The sequence below is a fragment of the Mustela nigripes genome, chromosome 1 (genome assembly GCF_022355385.1).
Source record: "Mustela nigripes isolate SB6536 chromosome 1, MUSNIG.SB6536, whole genome shotgun sequence".
In the NCBI taxonomy this organism is placed as follows: domain Eukaryota; kingdom Metazoa; phylum Chordata; class Mammalia; order Carnivora; family Mustelidae; genus Mustela; species Mustela nigripes.
Window position 1 is genome coordinate 151,393,161 of NC_081557.1, and position 16,969 is coordinate 151,410,129.

Here is a 16,969-nt window from a genome sequence, read left to right on the forward strand (position 1 = left end):
GCCAACTTTAGTTTTTCGCTTAAATCCTGTCTCTTCCTTTCGTGGTGCAAAATGTAGCACAAATTTTGGGGAGGTTAACAGATCCTTGAAGCCACTTTAGACTTAAAAGCAGAAGATCACCCTAAGGACGTAATGGTGGGTGAAAGCAGCTCTGATAAAGCTGTCAGCCATGGCCTCTGCAGAAAAGTATTTACTCCTTTAAAGGACTGGGCAGGGGCAGTTCATGATGAAAAATGGAGAAAACTGTGGGAGAAAATAGGCGTGACTTGACGTAGTGCTCCCTACAAAACCCACAAATTTCTTCATCTAGCTTACAGTTTAGAACTTCAAATACAACTTGTATTTTCATTTCTACAGTTTGTAAACCATGCTTACGTTTCCCAGGCCGTGAGGACAAATGGAAGTCGAGAGGTACAGTAGAATACACATAGTCAGCCCAGCGCAGTCGAGAGCGTTCTAACAGTACGCCTAACATGCATGGCGCTCTGTGTGTGGGTTAAGCGTTCTAGGCATTTTATAGATCTCTCTCTCTCTCTCTCTCTCTCTTTCTTTCTTTCTTTCTTTTTTTTTTTTTTTTTTTAAGATTTTACTTGACAGAGAAAGAGCAAGAGAGAGCACAGGCAGGTGGAAGGGGAGGCAGAAGTAGAAGCAGGCTCCCCAGTGAGCAATTGATCTCACATGACCCTGAGGTCATGACTTGAGCTGAAGGCGCTTTACTGGGTAGGCCACCCAGGTGTCCCTGTAATATCTCATTTAATTTCAGTCATTGTCTGGATCGCGTCTCAAATAAAATGCCAGACTGTCCTAACCATTGTGTAGACAGATACCTGAAAAAGGAGGTAAATTCATTCAAGTCTGCCTCTTCATTTTTCAAAACAACTGCTTCTCTGACCAAGAAGCTTTGGCGTTTTTGGAAATAACATTTTGGAGCTATCCTTTATGTCAGTTTTGTGGAGTGGGAAGAGGAAGTTCTGGGATGCCGTGGGAAACTGTGTTTCTGTTGCTTGCAGATTGTTCAGTCCCTTCCTTGTATCCAGGGTCTGACTGTCTTTCCTTGATGGTTTATTCAGACCAACATTTCCCGTTAGTCTTCTTCAAAATCAAGGGTTTGAAAAGTCATGCCTTACAGTTTCCTAAAGTCACTGATGTCTGATTTCTTCATGCCTTGTTAATTGCCCTAAGAAGAGCATCATAGCTGTATGAGATGGTAGCCAAGGTTGTATTTTATTTATTTATTTAAAGATTTTATTTATTTATTTGACAGAGAGAGAGACTCCTTCCCACAAGCAGAGGGAGTGGGGGAGGGAGAAGCAGGCGTTCCTGATGCAGGGCTCTATCCCAGGACTCCGGGATCATGACCTGAGCCAGAGGCAAGACCCTTAACGACTGAGACACTAAGACACCCCTGCTGAGGCTGTTTTAAACCGATCTTATGCTTGTGTATTTCCTCACCAAGAAGAAGGGGGAAAGCGCATTATTTTTCCTTTTTCCTAATTTCCTTTTTCCGCATTATTTTTCCTAATCTATCTTCTCAATCCCTGCCCTCATTCTCGGTGCTAATTGGACCTGATGTCCACTTGTCATTGTCTTAGTGAACCTCCTGCAGAGGCAAATCCTGAGTTTCTCAGAAGGCTGCTTCTCTACTTTTCCTGTCCCCATGTGCTACCAAGCCAGCTCGCTTCCATGAGGGAGACAACGGTCTTAGAGTTTTGAGCGCTAAGATCCTACAGGTCACTAGTTCAGCTGTTCCTTTTCTAAATGGGATCCCAGAAGGCTCTAACATCACTTGGCTGCTTAGCAAAAGTAGGTCTGGAGCTCGCGCTGGCTCCTGTGGTATAGAGATGTTCTTCTCTTTCACACACAATGGTTGGTTTCTTTCTTTTTTTTGGTGGCCAAGTGTCTCCTTGGGGGGATTATTGGAGAGAGGTTCAAGATTGGTGGTATCCTGACTCTGACAGTGTCATCCTGGCCCAGTCCCTCTGCTGTCCCCATTCCTGCCACTCTAGTGTGCTGCGTCCCCACCCCCACGCCCCTCTACCTTCTACATCCCTTTCTCTTTCAGATGCTCCTTGGCTCTGTTTTAGCTAACTAAGCTCCTGGTAGAAACTCTGTGGCCTAAAATGAGTGTCCATTTTGGAAAAGCTGCGTTCGCTTTCCCTTTGCTACCTGTGGGTACTTGGACGGTGAGCCAGGTGCTGGGGCAGGCCTGCGGCTGCCCTGCAGGAGCTCTCCTTTGGCAGCCAACCCGGCCCAGCACAGCCCCCCCCAGCTCTTCCTTTTATGGTCTTGGGACTTGACTGCCACCAAGGGTGCGGCAGCCTCCGGGCAGGTAATCCTTGGCCAAGGGTGGGGCAGCCTCCGGGCAGGTAATCCTTGGCCGCCTGACCCACAGGTTAAGATGAGCAAACACGTCAGTTAGGAACCAGTTAGGTCACCAGCCCCCAGCCTCCTCCTGTTGCACATGCAGGCGCTGTCGATATGCTTATCCTTCTAGAGAAAGGGAAGCCCAAAGCCCAGAGCAGACACAGGGTTCCCTGGAATGGGGCTTGGTCTGTGGCTAACCCACAGGGCGCAGGAGACTTCTTTGTCCTCTTGAAGAGAGAGTACATCACTCTCTTCTCATCTTCAAAAGGCCGCTTGTCCCAGAAACATCTGAAGAACACCATGCCTCCTGCTTTTCAGCCTCGGAATTCAAGACTACATTTCTCACCGCTCAGTACTGCTTAGCGTGCTGTTTCAGGGCCCTTTCCTAAATCCAGGCACTTAGAGTTGTAGCACTGGGCCTGCTCCTGGGGACCTCAGCCACTCACCTTACTTTCTGTGCCGCCTCACAAATGCTTACTCCAGGGAAGCCTCTGTGACTGTTCCAGACAGCAGATGATGGCGTTTCAAGTGCACAGTGTACGGAGACCCTGACCTTAGGCCCCCAGGCTTGAGGTCAGGCAGGCGAGGACCGTCACGAGGGGAATGTTGCTCATTGGGTTTAATGGCTTACTTTCTCCCAGCTTACAGGATGTGACGGTTTGTCAACGCCGCCTGTAAGTGCCATGAGCATAGTACTCCAGTCAGTGCCAATACGGGCGTCTCGTGTTAGTGTCGGCGTTCGTGCTTGGTGATTTCTGTGGCTGTTCTCTTTTTTAAAAAAGATTTTATTTATTTATTTGACAGACAGAGATCACAAGTAGGCAGAGAGAGAGGAGGAAGCAGGCTCCCTGCTGAGCAGAGAGCCGGATGTGGGGCTTGATCCCTGGACCCTGGGATCATGACCTGAGCCGAAGGCAGATGCTAAACCACTGAGCCACCCAGGCGTGTGGCTGTTCTCTTAAGTCGCCGATTGGTACAAGCCAGGGGTGTGTCCAGTTCGTGAGGGCTGACTCCCTGTGACAGGCTTATACTCATGTGTGGTGTCTAAGGTCTGCCACTTTGGTTTATGGTCCTAACCAGCATGCCCTAAGCAGTGTGGAGACAGACAGACAAAAATGAACTCTCATTCCACCTCTGGGGTTTGGTGGGGTTTTTTGTTTTTTGTGTTTTGTGTGTGTGTATTTTGTGTTTTTTTTTGTGTGTGTGTGTTTTTTTTTTTTTTTTTTTTAAGGAAGTAACCTTTGAGGAAGTAACCTTATGGACAGTTTATGCCTAGTTTTCCCGTGGGGACTTATCCTGTGTGTCATTAATTACCTTCCACTGGAAAAAGTATATATTGCTAACTCCCACATGTACAAGTTAATGTCTGTCTGGATAGTTCAGCAAATCTGTGACTTTGCCCAGAGAGAAATCCCCCATCTTCTCTCACTGGTTGCTGGGCCAACTTCCCAGCCCTTAATCTAAAACGGAGGGGAATTCAGTGGGCTCACTGGTGGGAGACACTCTTGGGCACAGTAGGTTCTTAACTGACAAGGAGAATAGTAAGGTTCTTTCTTAACCCAGTCATTTCCAGTTTACTCTCTCTTCTCTGCCAGACTTGATGGTCTCTCAAGGGTCACCATTACGAATTGTTGCATGGGCATCTGTGTGCTGTGTGGAACCCCAGGAGGCTTCTCCTGGCATGTGCCAGCACCTTTCATTTCTTCTGAATTGTGCTCCAGAGTTCTGCTGCTGGCCCCTGACTTCCTTGCTGAAGGCCACAAGAGAAGCAGCTGTGTGAAATTCCCTCTCCTCTTTCAGCTCTGCCTTTAGACGTGCCTATTTATTTACGTCACATTCTCTCCTTACTAGGGTCCCCCAGGGTGCGTTTTCTCCAGTCTTCTGTAATAAATGGTTATTATTTCTGAACAACTGGTTTGTTGTTATCTAATCTGTAAGTTATTTTATTTATTTTGTTAGAGCAGGGGGGCAGGCAGAGGGAGAGGGAGAGAGAATTTCAAGCAGACTCCCTGCTGAGCACAGAGCCCAACACGGGGGCTCGATCCTGCAGCCCCAAGATCATGACCTGCCCTGAAATCAAAAGTCGGACACTTAAACAACTGAGCCAGCCAGGCACCCCTAACCGGTACATTTTATAATTCCTCCTTTGCGTTGCTAATTGAAAGTTCAGAGCCCAGTTTGCAGATCGCCTCTAGAAAACTGTAGCACAGCACTGTATCCTAGGAATACAAAGTGCACCACATACCTGATTTTAAATTTTCTACTAACCACTTTTAAAAATACAAAAAGGCAAAAAAACAGTGAAAATAATTTTTAAATTTTTATTTAATCCAGTATAACTAAAACATCGTCACTTCAGCATTTAATCAATATAAAAATAATTACATTTCCCATTTGCGTCCTGAGTCTTGGAGCCCAGTCACTTTGGACCAGCCATGTCCAAGTTCTGTCTAGAGGCCGTCTGGCGGCCACGTGCAGGCCATGCAGAATCCGCCAAGAGGAGGGGGGAGCCTTCCCTTGCATTTCATTTCTCTTCTCTCCCCACGTTTTCCCTTCTTCCTAGTCTCACTTGTGTACATGCCAAGGAACCTGTACCTTTGTAAGCCACCTTGAATGATCTATTTTGAAACGAGATAAAACGTTTTTTCAGAGGAGATCTGAAGGGCTGAATGGACAGGCGCACTCTGGCACATTTGTTTGCAGAATGTCTGGTGGGGGAGGGGCATGGTTTTCCTAGTCCCTTTCCTTTGAGTGGGGCCCAGCTGCTTATTAGTAAGCTCTGCCCATCGTAATTTATTCATTTTTCTTGGAGAAATTCAGGGAATGAGGGAGAGACGGTGGTGAAAATCGGAGCCTCTCACAATCAGTTAACGTGAAGATTTTTTTTTTCCTCTAAGGGTTTAACAGAGGATTTCAGGTTTTTTAGGGATTGTCCTAGATTGACTGGGTGGTGTCCCAGATTTCTCTCTTGGTGAACTGACAGTTAGAGGAGTTTAGTTCTAAATGAGCATCAGAATTAATTGAAGGACTCCCAGCAATCACTTTATTGTCACTTGCCGTTCTTCCCATGGAGTGCTTCTGTGAGCCCAGACCCGTGGGAAGGAGGCCCCTGTGAAGTCACTGAGTCTCCGTGAGCCTGGTCTGCTTGTTGACCAGGGAGAAAGACTTCTGCTGGGAAGAGTTCTTTGTTCTCTTAATCATTGCGTGTGTTTAGCTTGCACTCTATTTGGTGCAGACAGATGTTTCTGAGGTATGTGACTCTCTGTAGAATTAGAATTAGAATTCTGCTCGTACTCTTCCCTCATTAAAATTATACTTATCCTTCATTTTTTCAAGTTTTTTGAGAAGTAGAAACATGTATCCCCATATATGTATAGAGAGGTAGAAAGACAGTCTTCTTAAAAAGGAAGAAAGACAGTTGTGTCAGTGGAGGAGAAAAAAAAGAATCCCAAAGTAACTATTTTTTGTTGTATGTCTTTCTAGTCCTCTCTGTAAGTTACAGACACAGAGGGTTTTGTAACCCTGTTTTTTTCTCAACAGTATACTTATTTTTCATTAGATGAAAAGTGAGCCTTAAGTACTCCACTCCGAATTTTATACAAAGAATAAATTAGTGGGCATCAGTGGATGGTCATTTTGAAAGAAAGAGGGATGTCCTTACTCATAAAATTATCCGTTGTCACTTGCTGTGAATATGCATGCTTTATTGATCCTTTTCTATTTAGAAAAACGTCAGTGAAGTGATGAGAGCGATTATGTACTCTTCCTGTTGTCAGCTCTTACTTAAACATAGACATCCTCCCTTCCCTGGGTGGGAAGAATACTCCTTCCTTCTGCGAAAATCTGTCTTTGTACAAATTCACCAAATCTTGATTGTCTACTTCCCTCTGGCCCCTGAAACACACACAATGTAGGTACTTAGAAGTTTGCTGTGTGTGTATAGGTGTCACTGAAAGTCCAGTGACTCGCCTTACCTTTGCCGTGTAGTCTTTTCTGTTTTGTCTGTACATCTGTGTTTTAACAGTGTACTTTGTTATAATACGCTAATAGGCTGAAGCAGAGAAAGACCATGATAGCAAGAAAGCCAGACCGGAGAAAGAAACCAAGTCACAGTCATCATCTTCATCCTCCCACAAAGAATCTTCTAAAACAAAGTGAGTATAGAGATTAGCAATAGCCCTGACAGATGATCGAGTCTTCCTGGGTCTTGAAGGGCAAAAACATTTCTCCTGTGCGGTAGGAGCGGATCAGCACACCATTGGGCTCATTTTGATGATGCACTCTGTTTCATGTTGCTTTCATCCATGAGGACCTTTTGCGAAATCATAGTTTGTTGAGCCCAAACTTAGGTTTCTCAAAGACATTTTAACTATGGAAAATTTCCTAAACATGTGGAAGTAATTTCTTTCTAAAAGAATTTTTCACAAAAACAAGAAACATGCTATTATTACTATCATCCCTACTTTGCAGAACTGGAAACGGAGGCACAGAGAAAGAAAATGACTTATCCACAGTCACAAGATTCTTGACAGTTGGAGCTAGCCGTTGAACCCTGGGAGCCTGGGCTCAGTGCTCGCTCTTCAGGCGATTACCGAGCGTGCCCAGGCCTATTCCCTAAGTCCCTTGCTTTGGAGGAAGGTGGCCACAGGACGGGGGGTTGTTCCAGGAAGGTGTGAATGTAAAAAACAACTGTTATTCATTCTCTGGTTTATTTAAGAAAACGTTTCATGAAATGACTTGGCGGAAGAAAGTGCGTAGTGTCACTGGGTGGGAGCCAACAGAGATTTGGGGGAGGGGAGGTTGGAGGAGGAGAGAGGAGGTGGTACCTGGGCTAGCCTGCTTGTCAGAGAAAGGTACAGGTTGGGGGACAGCTAGTAAGACTAACTTGGGAGAGGAGGGTGATGGACTCTGGGAGCTTAGTGACAAACCATACAACTTAATCCATTATTCATAGATTGGTCTAGATATCTCAGAGGTACCCAAAGTCCCTGAAATTTGGCCTTTCTACAAGAATGGATTTCGTGCTCTATGATTTCTTAAATTTTGGTGTCAGCATCCATTTTCTCTTACAACTAAACTACTAAGTGATATGGTTCGTGTTCTGTCTTATTAATTTTTGCATGATGTCTCCTTCCAGAACATCCAGGCCCTCCTCTGAGCCCTCAAAGAAGGAAGCGCTTCCACCCCCATCTGCATCGTCATCCTCTTCCTCCTCCTCCTCCTCCTCCTCCCAGAAGCCAGCCAAGCCTGCACAAAAGAGGCCAAAGCGGGAAGCTGACCCCTGCAGCCAGGACCCTCCCCAAAGTGCCAGTAGTAGCAAGGGCAGCCACAAAGACTCTTCTGCTCCCAAGCACAGAAAAGTAGAGGGAAAGGGATCTGGAAGCTGTCCGGAGCACAAAGTAAGGGGGGGGTGTGTGGCACTGGAGCTTACAGAGTGGAAGTCATCAGTACAGCTTTAAGTTCCCAAGTAAGAGAGGTTCCTTGTGATGGGATTTCAGGACTCTTCATCCCTGTTAATAAGGCAGTAATGAGTTACTTGTGGTTAAAGTTCTCCTTGTGAGAGTGAAAAAGATGGTAAATTTTCCATGTAAGTTTAGAGGCTATTTATTCTTCCTTTACAAAGTGGTTCAGGGGCGAAAAATTGGAATAGATTTTTGTGTTAATTTCCTGTCCGGTGTTTTGCAGTAAAAAAATGTTACCCAGCTTAGTTCTTGGTTTGCATGCTTGGTATCAAATACCTACATTATTGGTCATAATGGGAAAAAAGTAGCCACTTTCTCAAATACAAGGTCCTTTTTTCCTGCCCACCTGTGGGGTGGGGGCGGCGGCAGGTGCATGTTGACAAAGAGAAAGGTTACGATTAGGTTTGTTGGTTATCTTGGCTTTTGGACATTCTTGTCTCATATCTTTGTGGTCCTCTGTACAGTCAAAACCTACAGTTTCAGCTGAATCTAGCTAGGAAAATGCTTTGCTAAGCTAAATTGTACAGTGCTTGATTTCCTCTTTTTTAAGCTACTATTTTGGGCTAATTTAGAGAGGTGGTATATTTAGGTCAATGGTTTTAACTGTAGGAGTGTGACCTGTATGATGTGTGTTTTTTTTTTTAGGGGTCTTCTGGAGATACTGCATATCCTTTTCTAGTGCCTTCTTTGCCAAATGGTAACTCTAAACCAGGGAAGCCTCCGGTGAAGCTTGACAGGTAAGACCCTGGCTTTTCCTGCTGCTGCTTTCCTCCTGTTTCCTCTGCCCCTTCTCGGCTTCCCCTCTTCTCTGCCCTGGCTCCTCCCAGCCTTTTTCACCCCCTTAGTCTTCAGTCATCTTGTCCAGTCTAGTAATTCCAGGTTCCTTTGACCCACCCCTGGTCTTTGCTTCTCTTTCAGACAACAAGCAGATTTCCACATGAAGGAGGCCAAAAAGTTGAAGCAGAAAGCAGAATTAATGGTCAGTTTGGCTCTTCTGTCCCTTGAGTCGAATGTTTTCTGATAAGATCTCTGTGGTCTCCTTGAATTCCTTATCACTGAACTCCAGGGTGAGGGTGGGGGTAGGGAGGGGTGGGAGAGGGCCCACAGAGGCCGCAAAGTAAAGCAGGAGCACTTTTTTTTTTTTTTTTAATAAAGATTTATTTATTTATTTGAGAGAGAGTGACAGTGAAAGAGAACATGAGAGAGGAGAAGCAGACTCCCCATAGAGCGGGAGCCTGATATGGGACTTGATCCTGGTACTCTGGGATCATGACCTGAGCCAAAGGCAGTTGCTTAACCAGCTGAGCCACCCAGGTGCCCCATGGATCAGTGGGGTTTTAACAAGCGAGGAGTAATGGGTTCTTCGCGAAATTATTTGCTTTGACTCAGTCTGAATGTGGGCGAATATACAGGGTACCTAGTGACAAGTTTTGTATCTTAATGAATGGAAGTTAAGTCTACCTGGTGCTGTTTGATTTAATACATGAGGGCTTCCTCTTGCCACTGAGTCAGTTCTTTGGATGTGGGAGACAAGTGTTCTGCTGTTGAAAGTCGATCAGTTTGTGTTCAGCCTGAAAGATTTTGGAAGCTAAGGTAGTCTGTTGCTCCAAAATTATCTCCAAGCCCTTGAGATAATAACCCGAGGGAAGAGTAGACAAGTGCCCTTAGGTAAAGTTTTAAGATGAAGGTAATAATGATTGCAGTGTTGGTAAACATGCTTTTACAAAATGAGCTCTCTTTACCCAGTGGCTGTTGGAACTTTCTGGGAAGTGGTGCTTTTGTTGTTAATTTCATCCATAATTAAATGTGCTCTTACATTGCTGTGGCAGTATAATTAGATAATGCCGGCCCTTTGTCATGTTCAAACATCTAAGACTCAGGGGGCTTTTATTTATTTAATGTTTTCTCTGAGCCTCAGCCCCTGCAAATACCATCTATTGAACCTTGGGGGGGGGGGGAAAGGCGGGGGGCCCCCCCCCCGCCCCCCACCCCCACCCCCGCCCCCGCCCCAGGTCCTGGCTTGTGCTCTCAGCCGCAGTCTGTAGGCAGCCATCTCTCTCAGAGCGGCTGGGGAAGCCTGGACCAAAACCCTGTTATCAGCCCCTGTTCATCAGGGTGGGATGTTTATCAAGTCCTTGCTGTGGGGGATGCTTACTGTGGGTCAGAGGTAAGCCTCTACCTATAGACCCCTCTCCAGAGTGGCGTGGTTCCCAGGACTCTAGGACGGCCAGATTACGATGAAGACGGCCACGTCTACACCAAAGGACAATGTTTTTCCCATCTCTGCCTTCCAGAGGCAGAGCTCCCCAAACTTGGTGCCAGAACTGTAAGAACCTTTTGAGGTCTGCAAAAGAGTAAATACTCAGTACTTTGTCAACCGGTTGTCTAAAACTTAGGTTGACATTGTACGCTTTCAGCCACTGGATTCCTTCATGATTCAAACAGTAGTCCAGGAAACTTTGTTTTTGTTTTATATAGAAATTAATTTATACAGATGTACCTCTTCTTCCTCCCTACCTAAGCTGCCCATATATCCCAGTGTGCCCAGTTCAGTCCTGCTTTATACCTTGTTGCATCTCATTTTAATACCTAATAATAGCTTATTTCACTCTGAAAATACACTGGTTTGGACAAAACCCTGAATGGGCAGCCTCTTTATTCTTCTTTAATTCTCCTTTATTTGGGGGCACCTGGGTGGCTCAATCAGTTTGAGCATCTTTCTTCAGTTCAGGTCATGGTCCCAGGGTCCCAGGATCAAGTCCCACATCAGGCTCCCTGCTCAGTGGGGAGCCTACTTCTCCTTCTGCACCTTCTCCTTGTATGTGCTGTCAAGCTCTCTCTCCCTCTCTCTATGTCAAATAAAAAAAAGTAATAATTCTCTTTTACTTGCACAAGATCTCAGATTGGTCCCTTTTTGCGTTCCACATAGTTAAGTGCACCTCTGAGCATAGAGGAATGTGTTGCTTTCTCGGCGTTACTCAATGTTGAGTAGGGAAGTGAGGACACAACTGCTTGAACACCGTCTCCAGAGCAACCCAGGAAGCTATTATAAGAATATTGTCATTGTTAGCCTTACAGAATACTTTGCTCAAAGAAGTGGATATTGGCAATTTTTTGTTTTACTATACTTTTTTTAGTTACTATATATAGTAACTACATAGTAACTTTATATATAGTAACATGTAGTGATTTTATAGATAGTAACTATATATAACCTTGTATATAGTTACTATAGTTCTTTTTACTGTAGTTCCTTTCATTTATGAACTGAGGCCAGTATAAATCTTGGAATTGCCATGAAAGAGATGGCATTAAGTAAACAAATTTGAGGAGTTATACTCTCACCAGTGAAGCAAACCAGTAAAGCCATGTACCACTGGTTTAGTGGGGGGGGGGGGGGGGGGGGACGTGCCAATTTGATCTTTATTCTTTGTCACTAATTTTCTTTTTCCTTTTCTTTTTTTGAAATGTAAAACACTTTTTATTAAACATAGACATATTTTTCAAGTACAAGAAGTTGACAGCACTTACTAAATATAATACTTAATGTTTCAAGTTCTTCTTAATTTTTCTTTATTCTTCTATATCGTGTAATACTAGTTTCAGGAGTAGAATTTATTGATTCGTCACTTACATACAACACCCAGTGTTGGATCACAAGTGTCCTACTTACTGCCCATCACCCATCAGGGCCACCTCCCATCCACTCCCTCCAGCAGCCCTCAGTTTGTTCTTTACAGTCAAGAGTCTGTTTTATGGTTTGCCTCCCTCTCTATTTTTATCTTCTTTTATTTTTCCATCCCTTCCCCTATGTTCATCTGTTTGGTTTCTTAAATTCCCCATAAGTGAAATCATACGGTATTTGTCTTTCTCTGTTTGACTTATTTCATTTACAGTATTACACTCTGACTCCATCCATGCCACTATAAATGCAAGATTTCATTCTTTTTGATCGCTGAGTAATATTCCATTTATATATACATATATATGTTTACACACACACACATACACACTCCCCCCAACATCTTTATCCATTCATCAGTCGGTGGACATCTGTGTGTGCTCTCCATAGTTTGGCTCTTGTTGCTAATGCTGCTGTAAACTCTGGGGTGCATGTGCCCCTTTGAATCTGTATTTTTGTATAATTTAGGTAAATACTTAGTAGTGCACCTGCTGGATCATAGGGTGTTCGTATTTTTAACTTTTTGAGGAACCTCCATACTGTTACTGATTTTCTGAGCCAGACTTACTCTAGAAAAAATATTTTAGATACACGTTATTTTTTAAAAAATTAGCAGCCCCACACCATCCTTCTTTGCCAATATGCCATCATCTCCTTATACTCCACTAGCATCTTGGCTCTTTTTAATTCTGTTTGAATGTAGCAAATTGAAAGCATTAGCAGAAACTACCGACTTGGATACAAGTGAATTGGTTGCTCTTGTAACATGCATATGGCAAGTGTAGAGGAAAGGTGGAGGCGCCATCCCTGTCCCGGAGGAGCTGGCCATGTCCGCGACGCTGCACGCCTTCATGTGTGGGTGACCGCCAGGATTTGATCTCCTCCATGTTTCTCCTTGTCCGTTAGGGGACTCTGAAGTTTTTAACCTCGCTGGCCCAGGGATCACCTTGCACATTTAACCCTGACCTCCACATGAGGTTGGATAATCTGTTTGGCTCTAAAATACAGAAGACAATTATTTTTAGACAGAAGTCCTAAGATGCTCCTAAACCATAATGTTTCCTATTGCTTATATGATAAAGTTCAACACATACAAAGAAATTTGTGTCTGTATCATTCTAGGTGCGTAGGAAATCTGCTTCTTAGGAGAATCCCATAGTGAGTAGTTGTACACTTGTAACAATGACGTGCTTACTGCTTTGGTTTGATTATGTAGCTTAAGACTTTGAGAGAGTAGTCTTAGTAAGATTGTTTTCTTTTTCCTACTACTTTTTTGCTAAAGGAAATTTTGCAGTGGGTCAGGGCCAACAGGCTTTGGTTATTATTTTGAGTTATTCTCGGGCGTTTCCTTAGCCATAATTGACTGAAGACAGTGGAGGGAAGTTGAGGTAAAGAATGTCGTTGAGAAACTAAACAGTTAAGTCTGTCTGAGGCCTAATGCTGACCGTGTTCTTCTACAGACGGACAAGGTTGGGAAGGCTTTTAAGTACTTGGAGGCCGCCTTGTCCCTTATTGAGTGCGGGATTGCCATGGAGTCGGAGAGCCCGGCGTGCAAGGCGGCTTACTCGGTGTACTCAGAAAGCGTGGACCTCATTAAGTAAGTGCCACGTCATTTTGCCATCTTCCTTCGTGCTTCTCCCTCCTCGCCTTTACTGTTGGAATCGACGATCAAATGTAGCAGGAAGACGACTTAATAAAGGAGAGCCTTAAAGAAAGTTACTGATCCAGGTCCATCTCTTGGGCCCGACATGAAAGTTGTATCATAGCTGAAGCGCTAGAATGGAGGGACTTGGTCCGGCTCCGTCCTTTTGCCAGGCAGACTGTGGTGCCAGGCCTTTCAGGGAGAGGCGGGTTTCTCCAGTTTGGCTGTCTTATCAGATGTGTTGGCAGCTCCAGGTCAGCTCCCTTCTTTATCTGTATTTGGGCAGGGGACTCTGTGAGGACATGAGTCTACGTGGTTTCCAGCAGGTAGACAGGCCAGAGAAGAGACGTGTTTTTGCCTGCTTTGCTGAATGGCCTGAATTACTGCTCTAAAGCTTGGGGGGTTTTTTTCTGCGTGGTTTTCATGTCTTCACATCTTCAGGAAAATCAACATAAAACCAAGACAAACATAATAAGATGACTTTGTGCCTTGGCTTTTCTAACTGCCTTTGGTTAACCTGATGTATTTTTGCATTTTCCTATAGATTTATAATGTCGTTAAAATCCTTCTCAGACGCCTCAGCTCCACAAGAGAAAATATTTGCTGTTTTATGGTGTGTACATTTTTTTTCACTTGTCTAAATGGTATTTGCTTTTGCATCTTTTGCTGTTACAAAAAACAATTTTTGAAATTTGTTTTCTTCACATGGAAATTAATAGTGAAAGGCAAAACAATACCAGAAAGTAGAGTGTGTGGTCAAGGAGTTCATCCCACTGATAGTTACTTTTTATGAAAGGCATCTACCACCAATTTACTGTTGACTCAATAGATGCTTTGGTCTCATAACTTAAATGATATTTCTGTGTATTTGTGTTTTTCCACCAATGTTTACTTTGCGGGGAGGGACAAGAGAGAAGGGGAGGGAAAATACCTTAAGTGGGCTCCACACCCAGCGTAGAGCCCAACCTAGGGCTTGATCTTAGGGCCCTGAAGCCGTGACCTGAGCCGAAATCCAGAATGGGGTGCTTAGGTGACTGAGCCACCCAGGTGCTCCTTTATGTCTGATTTCCTTTTGAGGATAGTGTGAACAGTAAGAATCTTAAGACGTTTTTCCTCACGTAGATGAGGAAAGCCCTTTGTGTTCCTTAGACTGTGAAAAGTAAGTTAGATGGCTTTGTATAGTGCTGGTACTTGTGTCTACAAAAGTAATACTTTACTCTCATTTCTCTTTATGTTCATAGCATGCGTTGCCAGTCCATTTTGAACATGGCGATGTTTCGTTGTAAAAAAGATATAGCAATAAAGTATTCTCGTGCTCTTAACGAACACTTCAGCGGTCTTTTCAAAGTTGCCCAGGCGCCTTCTCCATGCATTGCAAGGTAATGAAAAGTCTGATTTAAATAATTCTCAGAATCAGGTTATCTTTATATTTACCTCTTGCTTTTGCAGCCATTTGTATGACTTTGGCTTTCCAAAAATTGTGTTACATCTTTGTGCTGAACTGCTCCTTAAACTTAAATTATTAGTGTATTTCTATCTCTTCGAGGAATGGTTACAAGTCAAGGAAAGGTTACAAGTTTGCTGAGTCAGTAACATAAGAAGATAATTACAGAGAATCCCAGGTCAAAATTTTAGAGCTTTGAAGATCTACAGATACGCCTGACAACACAAAACAGAGGCAGAGCCAACTAGAGCCAAAGTCTTTTCTCTGTCTGTAGGACATGTTGTCTTGGCATTTCAGTAAATAAGAACTTTCTAGAACCAAATCCCCTTATCTAGGGTCCATGATAGTACTATTAAGAATGAAAACTATCTCTTGCTACCTCCCACCTCCTTTGTGAACTGAAAGTGTTCATCTCTGCCTTAAGATGGTGAAAAACAGAATTTTTGTGCAGGTGTTGTTAAGATGAAGTTAAAATTTTCTACCCTGTAGTACTTGCCTAGTATTTTTTTTTTTTTTAATTTGGTTATACTCCTTGAAAAGTCCCAGTTCTGATAAGTTCTGCTATTTTAAGAATATCACCTAGAAGACTGCCCCATTTCTAGCACATTCAAAAGAAGAGATTCCCATATGGCCTCTCTTTAAAAAAAAAAAAAAAAGTCCTGACTGAGAAGTAACTTCTTACCTCTGAAAATTTTCATGACACTCACCTCAGATGTTAATTCTAAGTTAATAAGTTGTCAGTCACATTATTTTAGATAACTCCTTCCCCATTTGCCCAGCCAGTTTATAGCAAACACCTTTCCTCTACCAAACCTTGTTTTTAGGCACAGGGGATAAAGCAGTAAACAAAGCAGACAAGAATTTCTGCCCTCATGGAGATTGCTCTCTAGTCCTTCATGGTATATATTCTGTGGGGGACACTTGGGGTCCCTTCAGCCCCCAGGGGTGGATGGACCCAGTCATGAGGCTCCTGCTGCTTGACCTTGATCTTTCCATTACCTTTCCCATCTCAGTGTTTTCCTCATGTTTCTCACTTGAGTCCTGTCAAGGCCCGTGCAGGTAGGTAGCCAGAAGGAGAACGGGGAGAAGAGCGCATCCCCTGAGGCACAGTGCCTCCTGGCCAGTCTCCTCGGAGGCGTCCTGCCCTTGGTTCAGCCAAGCACTGATTCAGTAGATCCTTAGGAAGAGCCTCCTCTGTGTTAAGTGCCAGAAATGCCAAGATTCGTAAGAAATGGTCCCAGCCTTCAGGGAAGGAAAAGGAATAGGCAGAAGAGTATAATGGGATGTGAGAAGTGCAATGGGTAAATTCATAGGTAAATGCGAAGAGACCAGTTCAGGTGGTGGCCAGAGGGAGGCCATGCTGTCTCCCTGGGTTCCAGAAGAGTGCCGAGCGTGGAGCAGGTATCGGTCCGTGTTTGACTGGATGAGAGAATGAAGATGTAGGAGATGAGAACCATCTTCATGGGGAAGTACTGTCTTGGTGGAAGCTAGAACTGAGTGGTGGTGGCGGGGGGAGGGCTTCCAGGCTGAGGGAGTGGACTGGAAATGGAGCGAGCATATTTGGAACATAATGTGCCTCCTGATTCTGTGTCCAGCGAAGGACACCTTGCTTCCCCCCAGTTACATTCTCTGTTTGATGGGCACCATCTTGTGTGTTTCCTGAAATAAATTCCCCAAATACTGAAGGTGAAAAGCATCTCTGATCTTCTGGAAGTGATTGTTTTGGCTAGTACACCTCAGAACTCGATAACTGGACTGCACTCCCAGAGACAAGTAGTCCATAGTCTGCGGGTTTAGGTGACTGACCAGTTATCTTCTTTCTCGCGCTTTCCAGAACCACAGGCACACCGTCCCCTCTCTCTCCAATGCCTTCTCCTGTCGGGTCCCAGCCAAGTGCTGGCAGCGTAGGGAGCAGCGGAATGCCTGTCACCATCCAAAACATGACATCTTCATATGTCACCATTACTTCCCATGTCCTTACCGCCTTTGATCTTTGGGAGCAGGCTGAAATCCTTACAAGGAAGAATAAAGGTAAATGGCTCTGTGGTGGTAACTCCTGGGGCATGGGGAGCAGGAGGGAGGGACGTTGTTGGTTTGGAGTTTATGTTCCGTGTTCTGAAGAGAAGGGAATGTATAGGTATTTGCTCTCCTCCGTTCTGCCTCGTGACCCAACCAGCCGCAGTTCTTTCTTGAGCTCTGTGGTGCGGAGTCAGACTTCCGTGTTAACTTAGGAGTGGTTGCCCCCTAGAAGTTCTCGTGTCACTATGTCAGCCTGAACTGACATGCTAGCAGAGGGGCGAGGCAAGCGGAGACGGGAAGGGACCGGCTGTCTCTGTGCACGACCAGCTTGGTCCGTGAGGTCGTGTGACCTAAAT

The 16,969-nt window shown here is 44.5% G+C and overlaps 1 protein-coding gene across 4 annotated transcripts in view; it reads left to right on the forward strand.

The window, feature by feature from the left end:
* AFF1 (ALF transcription elongation factor 1) overlaps positions 1-16,969 on the forward strand; it is a 208,766-nt gene that overhangs the window by 185,729 nt on the left and 6,068 nt on the right. For all 4 annotated transcript variants that reach the window (XM_059375474.1, XM_059375482.1, XM_059375496.1 and 1 more), the window contains 8 exons: positions 6,415-6,518; positions 7,502-7,763; positions 8,472-8,563; positions 8,745-8,805; positions 12,969-13,105; positions 13,695-13,763; positions 14,392-14,529; positions 16,429-16,625. In XM_059375474.1, the coding sequence (XP_059231457.1) occupies positions 6,415-6,518; positions 7,502-7,763; positions 8,472-8,563; positions 8,745-8,805; positions 12,969-13,105; positions 13,695-13,763; positions 14,392-14,529; positions 16,429-16,625 (1,060 nt within the window). The remainder of the gene's footprint in view (positions 1-6,414; positions 6,519-7,501; positions 7,764-8,471; positions 8,564-8,744; positions 8,806-12,968; positions 13,106-13,694; positions 13,764-14,391; positions 14,530-16,428; positions 16,626-16,969) is intronic.